This window comes from Oncorhynchus clarkii, chromosome 20 (assembly GCF_045791955.1).
Source record: "Oncorhynchus clarkii lewisi isolate Uvic-CL-2024 chromosome 20, UVic_Ocla_1.0, whole genome shotgun sequence".
NCBI classification, from domain to species: domain Eukaryota; kingdom Metazoa; phylum Chordata; class Actinopteri; order Salmoniformes; family Salmonidae; genus Oncorhynchus; species Oncorhynchus clarkii.
In genome coordinates, this window is record NC_092166.1 from 32,173,630 (window position 1) to 32,187,667 (window position 14,038).

General features: G+C 41.9%; 1 protein-coding gene across 1 annotated transcript; it reads right to left on the reverse strand.

The window, feature by feature from the left end:
* Positions 1 to 1,259: 1,259 nt before the first annotated feature.
* LOC139376230 (zinc finger protein 286A-like) lies at positions 1,260 to 9,367 on the reverse strand. The gene is made up of 4 exons (XM_071118545.1): positions 9,018 to 9,367; positions 8,811 to 8,911; positions 6,555 to 6,669; positions 1,260 to 3,251 (listed from the first exon to the last, which is right to left on the reverse strand). The coding sequence occupies exons 1-4, from the start codon at positions 9,223 to 9,225 to the stop codon at positions 2,116 to 2,118; spliced, it is 1,560 nt and encodes a 519-aa protein (XP_070974646.1). The 5' UTR covers positions 9,226 to 9,367; the 3' UTR covers positions 1,260 to 2,115.
* Between the last annotated feature and the right edge of the window lie 4,671 nt (positions 9,368 to 14,038).

Here is a 14,038-nt window from a genome sequence, read left to right on the forward strand (position 1 = left end):
CTTGTCTCATTGCTACAACTCCCGTACGGGCTCGGGAGAGACGAAGGCTGAATGTCATGCGTCCTCCGATACAACCCAACCAGCCGTACTGCTTCTTAACACAGCGCGCATCCAACCCGGAAGCCAGCCGCACAAATGTAATGTTGTATGAACATACAGTACCAGTCAAAAGTGGACACACCTACTCATTCAAGGTTTTAAAAAATATTTTTTACATTGTAGAATAATAGTGAAGACATGGAATCATGTAGCAACCAAAGAAAAGTGTTGAATCAAAACATACATTTTAGATTCTTCAAAGTAGCCACCCTTTGCTAAGATGACAGCTTTGCACATTCTCTCAACCAGCTTCTTGAAATAGTCACCTGAAATGCTTTTCAATTAACAGGTGTGCCTTGTTAAAGTTAATTTGTGGAATTTCTTTCCTTCTTAATGCGTTTGAGCCAATCAGTTGTGTTGTGACAAGGTATGGGTGGTATACAGAAGATAGCCCTATTTGGTAAAAGACCAAGTCTATTTCTCTTTGCTCAAATAAGCAAAGATAAATGACAGTCCATCATTACTTTAAAGACATGAAGGTCAGTCAATACGGAAAATTAAGAACTTTGAAAGTTTCTTCAAGTGCAGTTGCAAAATCCATCAAGAGCTATGATCAAACTAGCTCTCATGAGGACCGCCACAGGAAAGGAAAACCCAGAGTTACCTCTGATGTAGAGGATAAGTTCATTAGAGTTACCAGCCTCAGAAATTGCAGCCCAAATAAATGCTTCACAGAGTTCAAGTAACATACACATCTCAACACATCTCAACATCAACTGTTCAGAGGAGACTGCGTGAGTCAGGCCTTCATGGTTGAATTGCTGCAAAGAAATCACTACTAAAGGACAAGTCTTGCTTGGGCCAAGAAACACGAGCAAAGGACATTAGACCGGTGGAAATCTGTATTTTGGTCTGATGAGTCCAAATTTTAGATTTTTTGTTCCAACCTCCGTGTCTTTGTGAGAGGCCGAGTAGGTGAACAGATGATCTCCACGTGTGGTTCCCACCGTGAAGCATGGAGGAGGAGGTGAGATGGTGCTTTGCTGGTGACACTGTCTGTGATTTATTTAGAATTCAAGGAACACTTAACCAGCATGGCTACCACAACATTCTGCAGCGATGCGTCATCCCATCTGGTTTGCGCTTAGTGGGACTATCATTTGTTTTTCAACAGGACATTGACCCAAAACACACCTCCAGGCTGTGTAAGGGCTATTTTACCCAGAAGGAGAGTGATGGCGTGCTGCATCAGATGACCTGACCTCCACAATCACCCGACCTCAACCCAATTGAGATGGTTAGTGATGAGTTGGACCACAGAGTGGAGGAAAAGCAGCCAACAAGTGCTCTGCATGTGGGAACTCCTTCAAGACTGTTGGAAAAGCATTTCAGGTGAAGCTGGTTGAGAGAATGCCAAGCGTGTGCAAAGCTGTCAAGGCAAAATATATTTGGATTCAACACTTTTTTTGGTTACTACATGATTTCATGTGTTATTTCATAATTTTGATGACTATTATTCTACAATGTAGTAAAAGTAAATAAAAAACTCTTGAAATGAGCAGGTGTCCAAAATATTGACTGGTACTGTACATGTAAGACGTAAGCTATTACACTGAAACTTATTTGATTGCCTAGCTGAGATGATATAATGTAAGATTTTAAGGCAGCAGAGTAACTTCAAACTATAACTCAGGAAATCAAGTTAAAGTATTAACCTGACTTGATATGAGACTGTCCCATGTGGCAAGAAATTACATCCCGGATAGACAAACACTAACAAGTCAACACATACGAAAATGGCTCCTATATACAGTATGTTCTTTATCTAAAAGCGCTGATTGACCGTCTTTAAATACATTCCATATAACATGTTTATGATATATTTGAATGTTTTTTTATGATTGATGTTACCAGTAGTAAATCAATTGTTTGTTAAAATGAAAGTGAGGAGCCGTCAACAGTCAAACATGAAAACCATTTCACAAATCAGTTTGGAGGAAAAGCGTGTAAAAATGTCTCAACTTCTTCCCACATTATCACATAGAAAATGTTACCAAAAAACTATACAATTATGTTTTATTTGCTCCATTTCGTCTGAGACAACATTAAACTTGTGTGTGGATCCCCAGGGTATGCAGGTACCACATGTTGAGTCACTGGACTCTCTCCTATGTGAGTTCTCTGATGTGACTTCATACTGGAGCGCTGGGTGAAGCATTTCCCACACTGTGTGCACTCATAGGGCTTCTCCCCGCTGTGGACCACAGCATGTCTGATCAGGTTGCACTGCTTGGTGAAACTCCTGCCACACTGTTCGCAGGTGTACGGTTTCTCTCCGGTGTGACTCCGGAGGTGTACTTTGAGCTGGCTGAAACGCTGGAAGCTCTTCCCACAGAAGGTGCAGCTGAAACGCCTCTCAGTGGTGCCGCCCGACCTCCACTGAGTCCTCATTCTCTTCACCATGTTAAAACTACTGCGACTCAGGCTGTATCCAGAGAAGGTGGAGGTGGTGGCCATGTTTGACCCTGTCATGCACTCACTCATTCTCACTGTTGCTTCTGAAGCCCTGTGCTGATGCTGCCTTGGCTGTAGAGCTAAACTATTTCCATCATTATTTGAGTTCAGCATCTCACTGCTCTGTCCTTCTGGCATCTGTTGTCTAGTCTCATCAGCCAATGTCCTGACATGTCTTTTCATGTGTGCTGCTGCACTGAGCATGTCAGCATGTGGTTTCCCTATAGAAGAGGGAAGCAATGGCCATGCATCATCTGTCATAGTAGGAACAGATGGCAGCACACTTTGAGATGGGAAAATAGATATATTCTGAGAGTACTCCTCTGTGGCATGAAAGGAGAAATCTGGGTGGCCATCAGTGTGTCTGCCTGGATCCACAGAGGTCCACAGCTGCCCATCAGTCTCATCCATGACAAACTGGTCAAGTCCTGCCAGGGCCGTGGTCTGACCCAGCTCCTCCTTTTTCTCATCCTTCACCATCACTAGCTCTAGTGAGTCCTCGTCCTCGGCTGACCGGTGCTGCTCTGTGCTAAACACCTCTGTAGACGTGAGCCGGGATGTGCCTGGTTCCTCTGGACCATCAGAATTGGGGTAATGTTCCACTGACTCTTCAGGAGATATGTTGGGTTGTGTGATGAAGTCCTCATCAAAGTGCCGTTGCTCAAAGGATGGTGGTTTCCCAGGCTTGGAACCAGACTCTAAAGATTTGGGATAAACATAAAAGAAACATTACAGAAGACCTGTAGCCCTTTCCACTCAGCCCCTATATGGGTTGAAAATGGCAGATTTTGACATTGATAAGCAACTAAATTGGAATGCAGTGGCTGTAAAGTAAGAGTTCAGAGTTCAGATTCTCCACTTCACAGCGAGGTACGGTTTTTGACCAGGGGTTGGAACCGAAATGATTTTCCAATCTTTTCGTTCTGAACGGAACCATTCTTTTTTTTGTTCTGTTTCACTATTGCAACCTGCAAAATAAAAGTTCTGAACCGGTTCAAACTCCCAAAAAGTACCAGTTTATATCGTTTTTTTCTAAAACATCTGAAATCTACATCTTTTACATTAGCTCAACATTAAATTACTTTACCAATCAGAGCAGCTAGAGTCACTTGCTATGGAGTGGGCAAACTATTGTTTACATCTGCAATGGACAGACAAGTGTAGGGCATGAGATGCGACTGAAATTATGCAGGTAGGAAGAGCGCGAGAGAGGGTGGAGGAGGAGGCTTGGCTTGAAGCGCTGGGCCTAATTGGAGTAAACTAATGTACAATACTTAGGCTTCTACATACAAAGATGACCTAATGTAAAATGTTTGTTTGTTTTTAGTCCCATCCTTCAGCTACCCTCAACCCCTCCCATCTATCTCTGAAGATCATTTGACTTCTAATTGCCATATATCTTTCAACTGTGCTGTGATGTTTCACAAAAGTTCTGAACCTTTTGTTCTCATAGTTTCTACAGATTGTAAATAAAAATATATATTTTTGCCATGAGTATTATATTTTTCAATTGACTACGACTTTTCAAATCACATAGCAGTGCTATTTGCAGAGTTAGCCCCAGGTAAATGTTGCAATTTTTCAGCCATTCCTGAACCTGCTACCAAAAACAAGCTACATATGTGCAATACCAAAACAAGTGAGCTAATGAAAAATCCGCAGAGCTGGGACGGTCAAGGGGTCTGAATACTTTCCGAAGGCACTGTGTGCATGTCAAAAGTTTGGACACCTACTCATTCAAGGGTTTATTTATTTTTTACTATTTTCTACATTGTAGAATATTTTATATTTGAGATTCTTTAAAGTAGCCAATCTTTGCCTTGATGACAGCTTTGCACACTCTTGGCATTCTCTCAACCAGCTTCACGAGGTAGTCACCAGGAATGCATTTCAATTAACAGGTGTGCCTTGTTAAAAGTTAATTTGTGGAATATATTTTTCTTAATGTGTTTGAGCCAATCAGTTGTGTTGTGACAAGGTGGGGGTGGTATACAGAAGATAGCCCTATTTGGTAAAAGACCAAGTCCATATTATGACAAGAACGGCTCAAATAAGCAAAGCGATACGACAGTCCATCATTACTTTAAGACATGAAGGTCAGTCAATGCGGAAAATTAAGAACTGAAAGTTTCTTCAAGTGCAGAAACCATCAAGTGCCATGATGAAACTAAGGCTCTCATGAGGACTGCCACAAGAAAGGAAGACCCAGAGTTACCTCTGCTGCAGAGGATAAGTTCATTTATTACCAGCCTCAGAAATTGGCAATTAACTGCACCTCAGATTGCAGCCCAAATAAATGCTTCAGAGTTCAAGTAACATACACATCACCTGTTCAGAGGAGACTGCGTGAATAAGGACTTCATGGTCACATTGCTGCAAAGAAAGCACTACTAAAGGACACCAATAAGAAGAAGAGACTTGCTTGAGCCAAGAAACACTAGCAATGGACATTAGACCGGTGGAAATCTGTCCTTTGGTCTGACGAGTCCAAAATGTAGATTTTTGGTTCCAACCACCGTGTCTTTGTGAGACGCAGAGTAGGTGAACGGATCATCTCTGCATGTGTGGTTACCACCATGAAGCATAGAGGAGGAGGTGTGATGGTGCTTTTCTGGTGACACTGTCAGCAATCTATTTAGAATTCAAGGAGCACTTAACCAGCATGGCTACCACATCAATCTGCAGCGAGATGCCATCCCATTTGGTTTGCCCTTAGCGGGACTATCATTTTTTTTTAACAGGACAATGACCCAAAACACACCTGTAAGGGCTATTTGACCAAGAAGAAGAGGGATGGAGTGCTGCGTCAGATGACCTGACCACAATCACCTGACCTCAACCCAATTGAGATGGTTTGGGATGAGTTGGACAGCAGAGTGAAGGAAAAGCGGCCAACAAGTGCTCAGCATTTGTGGGAATTCCTTCAAGACTGTTGGAAAAGCATTCCAGGTGACTACATCATGAAGGTGGTTGAGAGAATGCCAAGAGTGTGCAAAGCTGTCATCAAGGCAAAGAGTTGCTACTTTGAAGAATCTGAAATATAAAATATATTTTGATTTGTTTAACACTTTTCTGGTTACTATAGAATTCCATGTGTTATTTCATAGTTTTGATGTCTTCACTATGATTCTACAATGAAGAAAATAGTAAAAAGTAAATGAGCCAGTTTGTTCTATTGTGAAGAACATTAGCCACGGAACATGCACTTGAATGCACTCATGACTCCATTCTATGCACACCAAAATTACAATCTGTTTGTCTGAAGTGCCTTTTGAAAGCCTAACATTAAGAACGTATTTTATAACTTAGCTAGACATTTTGGCAATAGAATAAGCTTTCAAATGATGTCACCTGACCCAGATTGCGATTTCTAAACAAAACTACAAGTGTGCATGCTTCAGTTCCTCGATGGCAAAGCCAGGAAACCGCAAAAAAGCACCTTATAGTTGAAGGCTCTTTCCTTGAGTCATTAAAGTGCATTGAAATTACTTAGGAACTATGCACAGTTTGGAGAGGTGTGGTCACTTAAGACCTCTCACTCAAACCCTTGTAATTATTTTGTCTTATCTTGTACCTTTTGTTACTGAATGTATCCAGAGTATTTTCAGATTTCGTTATTGACAAATGCTGTGAAAAGTACAGTAAATGTAAAATGTCAGAGTAATCTTCGGATTCAGTCTTGAGTCAGGTGAACTGTTGTGTCCTCAAATTTGGTCTGATCATTTCCCCATGATCTCCAAAGTGTTCTCTTTCAATTGCTACCATGGTCATGCATGCTTTTTTAAAAGTTATTCTGTTCGAAACATTTACATTTGGCCCTATCCATATAGGCCATTTTCCATAAAGGCTGAGTGCAAGGGGTTAACAGTTGCAAAACATGACTGTTTTAGAACCGACTATGTGTGTACATAAAACACTCAACACCAATGTAGCAATTTGGAATGTGCATACAACCACAGTCCATAGACAGACAGAGCAGTACCCCTTATGGTCGCACCCACCCTCTCCAGTGATCCTGAGCTCTTCCTGAAGGTCAGTCTTCCACACATCCTCTGCTGTCTCTTCATCTTTGATCAGTATGGGTTCAGTCTCTGCTCTTTGCTCCACATCTGTAGGCTGTAACATGGGACTGAGATTATTACTCTGGACACACCATATCTAACACTTTTCATACTCATGAAATCACCCAAAAGCGGTAAATTCTCCTGATATTCCAATAACCATAGTCCCTGTGCCCAAGAACGCCAAGGTAACCTGTCTAAAAGACTATCGCCCTGTAGCACTCACATCTGTAGCCATGAAATGCTTTGAAAGGCTGGTCATGGGTCACATCAACACCATCTAAAGACACCCTGGACCGACTCCAATTAGCATACCGCCCCAACAGATCCCTAGATGATGCAATCTCTATTGTACTCCACACTGCGTTTTCCCACTTGGACAAAAGGAAACATATGCGAGAATGCTGTTCAATTAACTACAGCTCAGCGTTCAACATCATAGTGCACTCCAAGCTCATCAGTAAGCTAAGGACCCTGGGACTGAACACCTCGTATCCCTTTTTCCCTTTGCAACTGGATCCTGGACTTCCTGACAGACGCCCCAAGTGGTGAAGGTAGGCAACACCACATCCGCCACGCTGACCCTCAACAATGGGGCCCCTCAGGGGTGCGAGCTTAGTCCCCTCCTGTACTCTGTTCACCCATAATTGCATGGCTGTGCACAACGGCAATATTAAGTTTTCCAGACGACACAATGGTGGTAGGCCTGATCACTATGACGAGAACCTATAGGGACGAGATCAGAAACCTGGCAGTGTGGTGCCAGGATAACAATCTATCCCTCAAGGTCAGCAAGACAAAGGAGCTGATTGTGGACTACAGGAAATGGAGGGCTGAGCACTCCCCTACTCAGATCGATGGGGCTGAAGTGGAGCAGATCAAGAGCTTCAAGTTCAAGCCCACATCACAAAGGATCTATCATGATCCAAACACACCAACAGTTGTGAAGAGGGCACGACAACGCCTCTTCCCCATCAAATCCTAAAAAAAAAACATTGAGAGCATCTTGACTGGCTGCATCACCACTTGGTATAGAAACGGCTTGGCAACGGGCTACAGAGGGTAGTGCATACGGCCCAGTAAATCACTGGGGCCGAGCTTCCTGCCATCCAGGACCTCTATACCAGGCGGTGTCAGAGGAAGGCCCTAAAAATGGTCTAAGACTCCAGCCACCCTAGTCATAGACTGTTCTCTCTGCTACCACACGGCAAGCGGTACCGGAGCACCAAGTCTAGGTCCAAGAGGCTTCAGATTAAACCCCCAAGCCATAAGACTCCTGAACATCTAGTCAAATGGCTACCCAGACTATTTGCATGAACAGGAGGGCTTCTTAAAGAAAAACTAACAGGTCTGTGAGAGCCGGAATTCTTACTGGTTGGTAGGTGATCAAATAATTATGTCATGCAATAAAATGCAAATGAATTACTTAAAAATCATACAATGTGATTTTCTGGATTTTTGTTTTAGATTCCATCTCTCACAGTTGAAGTGTACCTATGATACAAATTACAGACCTCTACATGCTTTGTAAGTAGGAAAACCTGCAAAATCGGCAGTGTATCAAATACTTGTTCTCCCCACTGTAGGCGCTAACCTTTTGCGACAGTATGCCTTTTCCTTTTGGACACAACATATAAGAATATTCACAGTTATGAAAACTGGTTGTTTTGCAAATGTTGAACTTATAATACAGCTACTAATACTTGGAAAGCTAAATCAAAGTCCAGATATACAGATTTGACAATATTCTTGCAGAAAAATGGAATATGAATGCAAATGTCTCATTCATGATTTGGCCAAATGTACCTGGGGACTTGGCACTAAAAGTCTTGTTGTTCACTCATTCTTCAAGTTATCCTTACTGCTGCTCTTTAATTACTTGTCACTTTTATCTGTATTTTTTTTAAACTGCACGGTTGGTTAGGGGCTCCTAAGTAAGCCTTTCACTGTAAGGTCAACTACACCTGTTGTATTTGGCCCATGTGACTAATAACATTTGATTCATTGTTACTATGATTTTACATTGTTACTGATTGTGTATCTATTATTACATGTATAAAAACAAATATTATTTCTATATTTTCTTTCATTTCTGTGTTAGTCCACGCCTATTTACAAAGCATGACGAATAAAATTTGATTTGAACATAACTGATCCGAGAAGCCAGGTCTAATTGTGAAAGGTGATGTATCACACCTGGGGTTGAGAGTCCTCTTCAACAGCAATCTCTTCGTCGCTCCACTGTGAGCTAATCCTCTGCTTGTTCAAAACAATCTTGACTGGATATGAAGATCTCTCTGATGCCATGGGGTAAAAAAAAAAACTTAAATTCTGTCAAATATTAGGGCTAGTTACACATTTGGGTTTTGCATATGCAATCAATTTACATGAATAACACATTACCTTTTCTCCTGACTCTTGTCTTCTTCAGCTCGCCCTCCATCATTTGACACTTCCTTTTCAGTACATCAATATCTCGCTGGCTTTGGGTCACTTCCAACCGTATAACTGCACAGCTATCATCAACCCGTTTGTTTATTTCTGCTACAGCTGCTTTAGCTAATACCTCCATAATGGATACCAACTGCGCCTGAAAATTGCAGCTGGCCATCTTGTCAGATTTGTATTCTCTGTGTGAAGTAAAAAGTCTACAATCTCCCAACTAATGTGCAAGAAACAATCCGTAGATATTGATAAATGGCAACAATTTTCAAGTGGGAGATGCGTGCGCAACTGCAGTCGCACTTCCGTTCAACTCGTGACGCAATTATTTATTACCGTAGAGACAGAATGCAACAGCCCTTCAAGATTGGTAAAAATAGTATGTAGTCGTCATGTAGCAATATCTATTGGCAAAAAAAACGTTTTTTTAACGTATTCTGGCTCACATGGTTATGAATGCATAAAAGGCATGAAGCAACTTTAGTAAAACGTAAATGAAACCATTCTTAAAAACTCATGGTTTATATATGATCAAATGTTGTCATTAATATTGTCATCTCCATTCTCATCATCCTAATAAACCATTCTGAAAATGTGGTATAGTATTTATTGAAGGATATATCACTTGCTTGACATGGGGAACAAAGACTATAAACTAGTTTCATGTAAACTTTAAAAAAAATGTCATGTCATTTCATTATAAATATATAACACACCGCTATGTATATGTCTAGTAACTTGCATACTAGGCTATGTATATGTCTAGTAACTTGCATACTAGGCTACATGCATTATACCGGATTTACACGGAGGTTCTTCGCTTAGGGTTTTTAAGGCACATACATAGACCAGTGGAGGCTGGTGGGAGGAGCTATAGGAGGACTGCTCATTGTAATGGCTGGAATGCAATACATGGAACTGAGTCAAACATGTGGTTTCCATATGTTTGATACCATTCCATTTATTCATCTAGCCATTACAATGAGCCAGTCCTCCTATATCCACTGACAAGGCTACATAAGTAGAGGTCTTATATATATAAAGTGTATCCATATCAGATAGTGTGCAGAAGATATTGAGTAGTATTGACTGAGCTAAATGAGAGAATATACATGAACATACAGTAGTACTAATATACTGTATCTGTGGGAGAGTACGTTTAATTATGATTGCATGGATGTGTATCCAATGACTGTGTAAATTGAGCCGGTTATTCTTACCAGGAGAGGAAGTAGAGCTGGCTCAGTTCATCGCCACACACCAGTTCACTGGAGCAGTGCGGGTTGACCTTCAAGACTAGAACAGGACCCACACACGCAAACACACCCACCTGTAGAGAGATCGAGAGATAGCGTGTAAGCATAAATACATACACAAACAGTGCATTGCGGTGACTACTCATCCATTATTGATCAAATCATTTAAATGTGTGGAAACTGAAGAGTTAGAATTACATGCACCCGTTTCTTGGTGTTTGTCCCACATTTTGACAGTTCTGTCATGGGACACTGAGATGACCGTGCTGGTTGGTGAGTCGCAGGACACTGATCCTGTCACTGTGTGCCTAGAGAATATCCATCAAAACCATCACCGTTGGAAAAAAGACACCCGTTTCAAAAGGGAGACATCTTACAGGTTTCCTGCTGCTCTAGGAGTTGACATTTGGTGGCTGGTCGAACCACATTTTCCCCTTGGAATCTCCCACACCGCTAACTCTAGAGACAGGACACAGAATAACAGTCCAGTTAATCAATTATTCATATAACAACTTGTTATGTGAGTGTCATTGTACTGCAGTGCAGCTACTGTACCTCTCTCCACAGTCACTGCAGTTATCCAGCCACCTCTTCCACCACTAGACGGGTCCATTTCTAGCTCAATGTCACCACATTTTTTAAATGTAACCTTTATTTAACTAGGCAAGTCAGTTAAGAACAAATTCTTATTTACATTGACGGCCTACCCAGGCCAAACCCAGAAGACGCTGGGCCAATTGAGCACCGCCCTATGGGACTCCAAATCACAGCCGGATGTAATACAGCCTGGATTCAAACCAAGGTCTGTAGGGACACCTCTTGCACTAAGATGCAGTGCCTTAGATCACTGCGCCACTTGGGAGCCCTGTAACATGATATACTAAAGAAGGCAGATAGGATCATATTATCATCCACCAATATAACTTCTATCAAAACAATAATCCAAACAGCAGCAGTGAGATCATTGAAAATGATGAATGTGTCGGTGATGGTGGTAAACTCACCAAGATGCCAAGCACAACCTGTCCTTTCTTCTCATCTACCAACCAAGTTCTTTTTTCATCGTTGGCCACATTCCAAGAATTCACATGTCATCCTTCCAACTGTAATTTAATCAGTTATGTACATTTTAAGTCAGTATTTATCAGTCTGGATCACCACAATGTGTGTGTGTGTGTGTGTGTCTTTACTTGATCATTGTGCTTGATCATGTGCTTTACTTGATAATTTCTCTATCAGCATCAGGGTCAATGAGGACACTGATGATATTTCCATCCTCACAGGTTCCCAGCAGGATAGGGCAGTAGTACAGGTGTGTCACTGGGGAAGGCACTGAGTATGTGGACACCAACAGACTAGGGGCAAAAGGATGACAGTTTACCAGCAGGCATTGCAGGAGTACTAGAACACATTATGACTAAAATGTCATCTACTGTACGGCGCATTCGGAAAGTCTTCAGACCCTTCGACTTTTGCCACATTTTGTTACGTTAGGTAGCCTAGTGGTTAGAGCGTTGGGCCAGTAACCGAAAGGTTGCTGGAGCGAATCCCAGAGCTGAGAAGGTACAAACTGACTTGCCTGGTAAAAAATAAAATACAGCTTTATTGAATAAATAGTTTTTTTCCTCTTCAATTTAAAAAAACTGAAAAATTACATTTACATAAGTATTCAGACCCTTTACTCAGTATATTGTTGAAGCAATTACAGCCTCAAGTCGTCTTAGGTATGACACTACAAGCTTGACACACCTGTATTTGGGGAGTTTCTCCCATTCTTTTCTGCAGATCCTTTCAAGCTCTGTCAGGTTGGATGGGGAGCGTCGCTGCACAGGTATTTTCAGGTCTCTGTTCGATAGTGTTCAAGTCCGAACTCTGGCTGGGACCCTCAAGGACATTCAGAGACTTGTCCCAAAGCCAATCCTGCTTTGTGTTGTCTGTGTGCTTAGTGTCATTGTCCTGTTGCAAGGTGAATTGTTGCCCCAGTCTGAGGTCCTGAGTGCTCTGGTGCAGGTTTTCATCAAGGATCAATTTCTGTACTTTGCTCCGATCCTGCCTAGTCTGCCAGTCCCTGCCACTGAAAAACATCCCCACAGCATGATGCTGCCACCACCATGTTTCACCGTAGGGATGGTGCCATGTTTCCTCCAGACGTGACGCTTGGCATTCACAGAGTTCCATCTTGGTTTTATCAGACTAGAGAATCTTGATTCTCATTGTCTGATAGTCTTTAAGTGCCTTTTGGCAAACTCCAAGCGGGTTGTCATGTGCCTTTTACTGAGGAGTGGCTTCCGTCTGGCCACTCTACCATAAAGGCCTGATTGGTGGAGTGCTGCAGTGATGGCTGTCCTTCTGGAAGGTTCTCTCATCTCCACACAGGAACTCTGAAGCTCTGTCAGAGTGACCATCGTGTTCTTGGTAACCTCCCTGACCAAGGCCCTTCTCCCCCGATTGCTCAGTTTGGCTGGACAGCCAGCTCTTGGAAGAGTCTTGGTGGTTCCAAATGTCGTCCATTTAATAATGATGGAGGCCACTGTGTTCTTGGGGACCTTCAATGTGGTAGGCATTTTTTGGTGCTCTTCCCCAGATCTGTGTCTCAACACAATCTTGTCTCGGAGCTCTACGGACAATTCCTTCGACCTCATGTCTTGTTTTTTTCTCTGACATATACTGTCAACTGTAGGACTTTATATAGACAGGTGCGTGCCAATCCAAATCATGTCCAATCAATTGAATTTACCACAGGTGGACTCCAATCAAGTTGTATAAACATGTCAAGGATGATCAATGGAAACAGGATACACCTGAGCTCAATTTCGAGTCTCATAGCAAAAGGTCTGAATACTTATGTGTTTTTTATTTTAAATACATTTGCCCATCTTTCTAAAAACCTGTTTTCGTTTCTTCATTATGGGGTATTGATGAGGATTTTTTATTTTTTATGTTTAGAATAAGGCTGTAACGTAACAAAATGTAGAACATGTAAAGAGGTCTGAGTACACTGTATATACTACTGAACATTTCCACATTTTCAACCAGCAAATGTAATACATTTCTTACAAATGCCAAATTGTGCCAATATCAAGAGCTGACCTTGCAGCATTGTGCTAAAGATTCCACTCCAACCTCCTGCGGACCACAGATAACTGACCATCAGGCATGGAGCAGATCACTTTTACACTACTGTCAGACACCTGAGAGACAAGCAAATCACAGATAAACCAACTTTGTTTTATTCATCACAATGTGGCTCAGTTGGTGGATCATGGTGCTTGCAATGCTCAGGGTTGTGGGTTTGATTCCAATGGGGGACCAGTATGAAAATGTATGCTCTGACTGCTGTAAGTTGCTCTGGATATGCGAGTCTGCTAAATTACTCAAATGTAAAATGTAATAAACACACCAACAAAACAAGGTCCTGAATGGAAGTTACTGTATGGAGATACCTTTTTGTGGCCAACTAAAGTGTTGTGTTTCCATATAGCCACTCTGAGAGCAGCACAGAGCAGTAACAGTGCCCCTCTGGTTGGAAGGACTCTCTGGAGGAAATGGTAAAGATGGGAAATTAATAAAAAAGAAGCAAAAAACATCAAGCATGGAAATTGGACGATTAATTTAGGTTGATAAATGTGTTACCCATTGCCATAGCAATGCTCCAAGACTTCAGCGACCGATCTTCAGACACAGTGAGGAATGCCTGGACTCCTTCATGCTTTGACACTGCTCCAA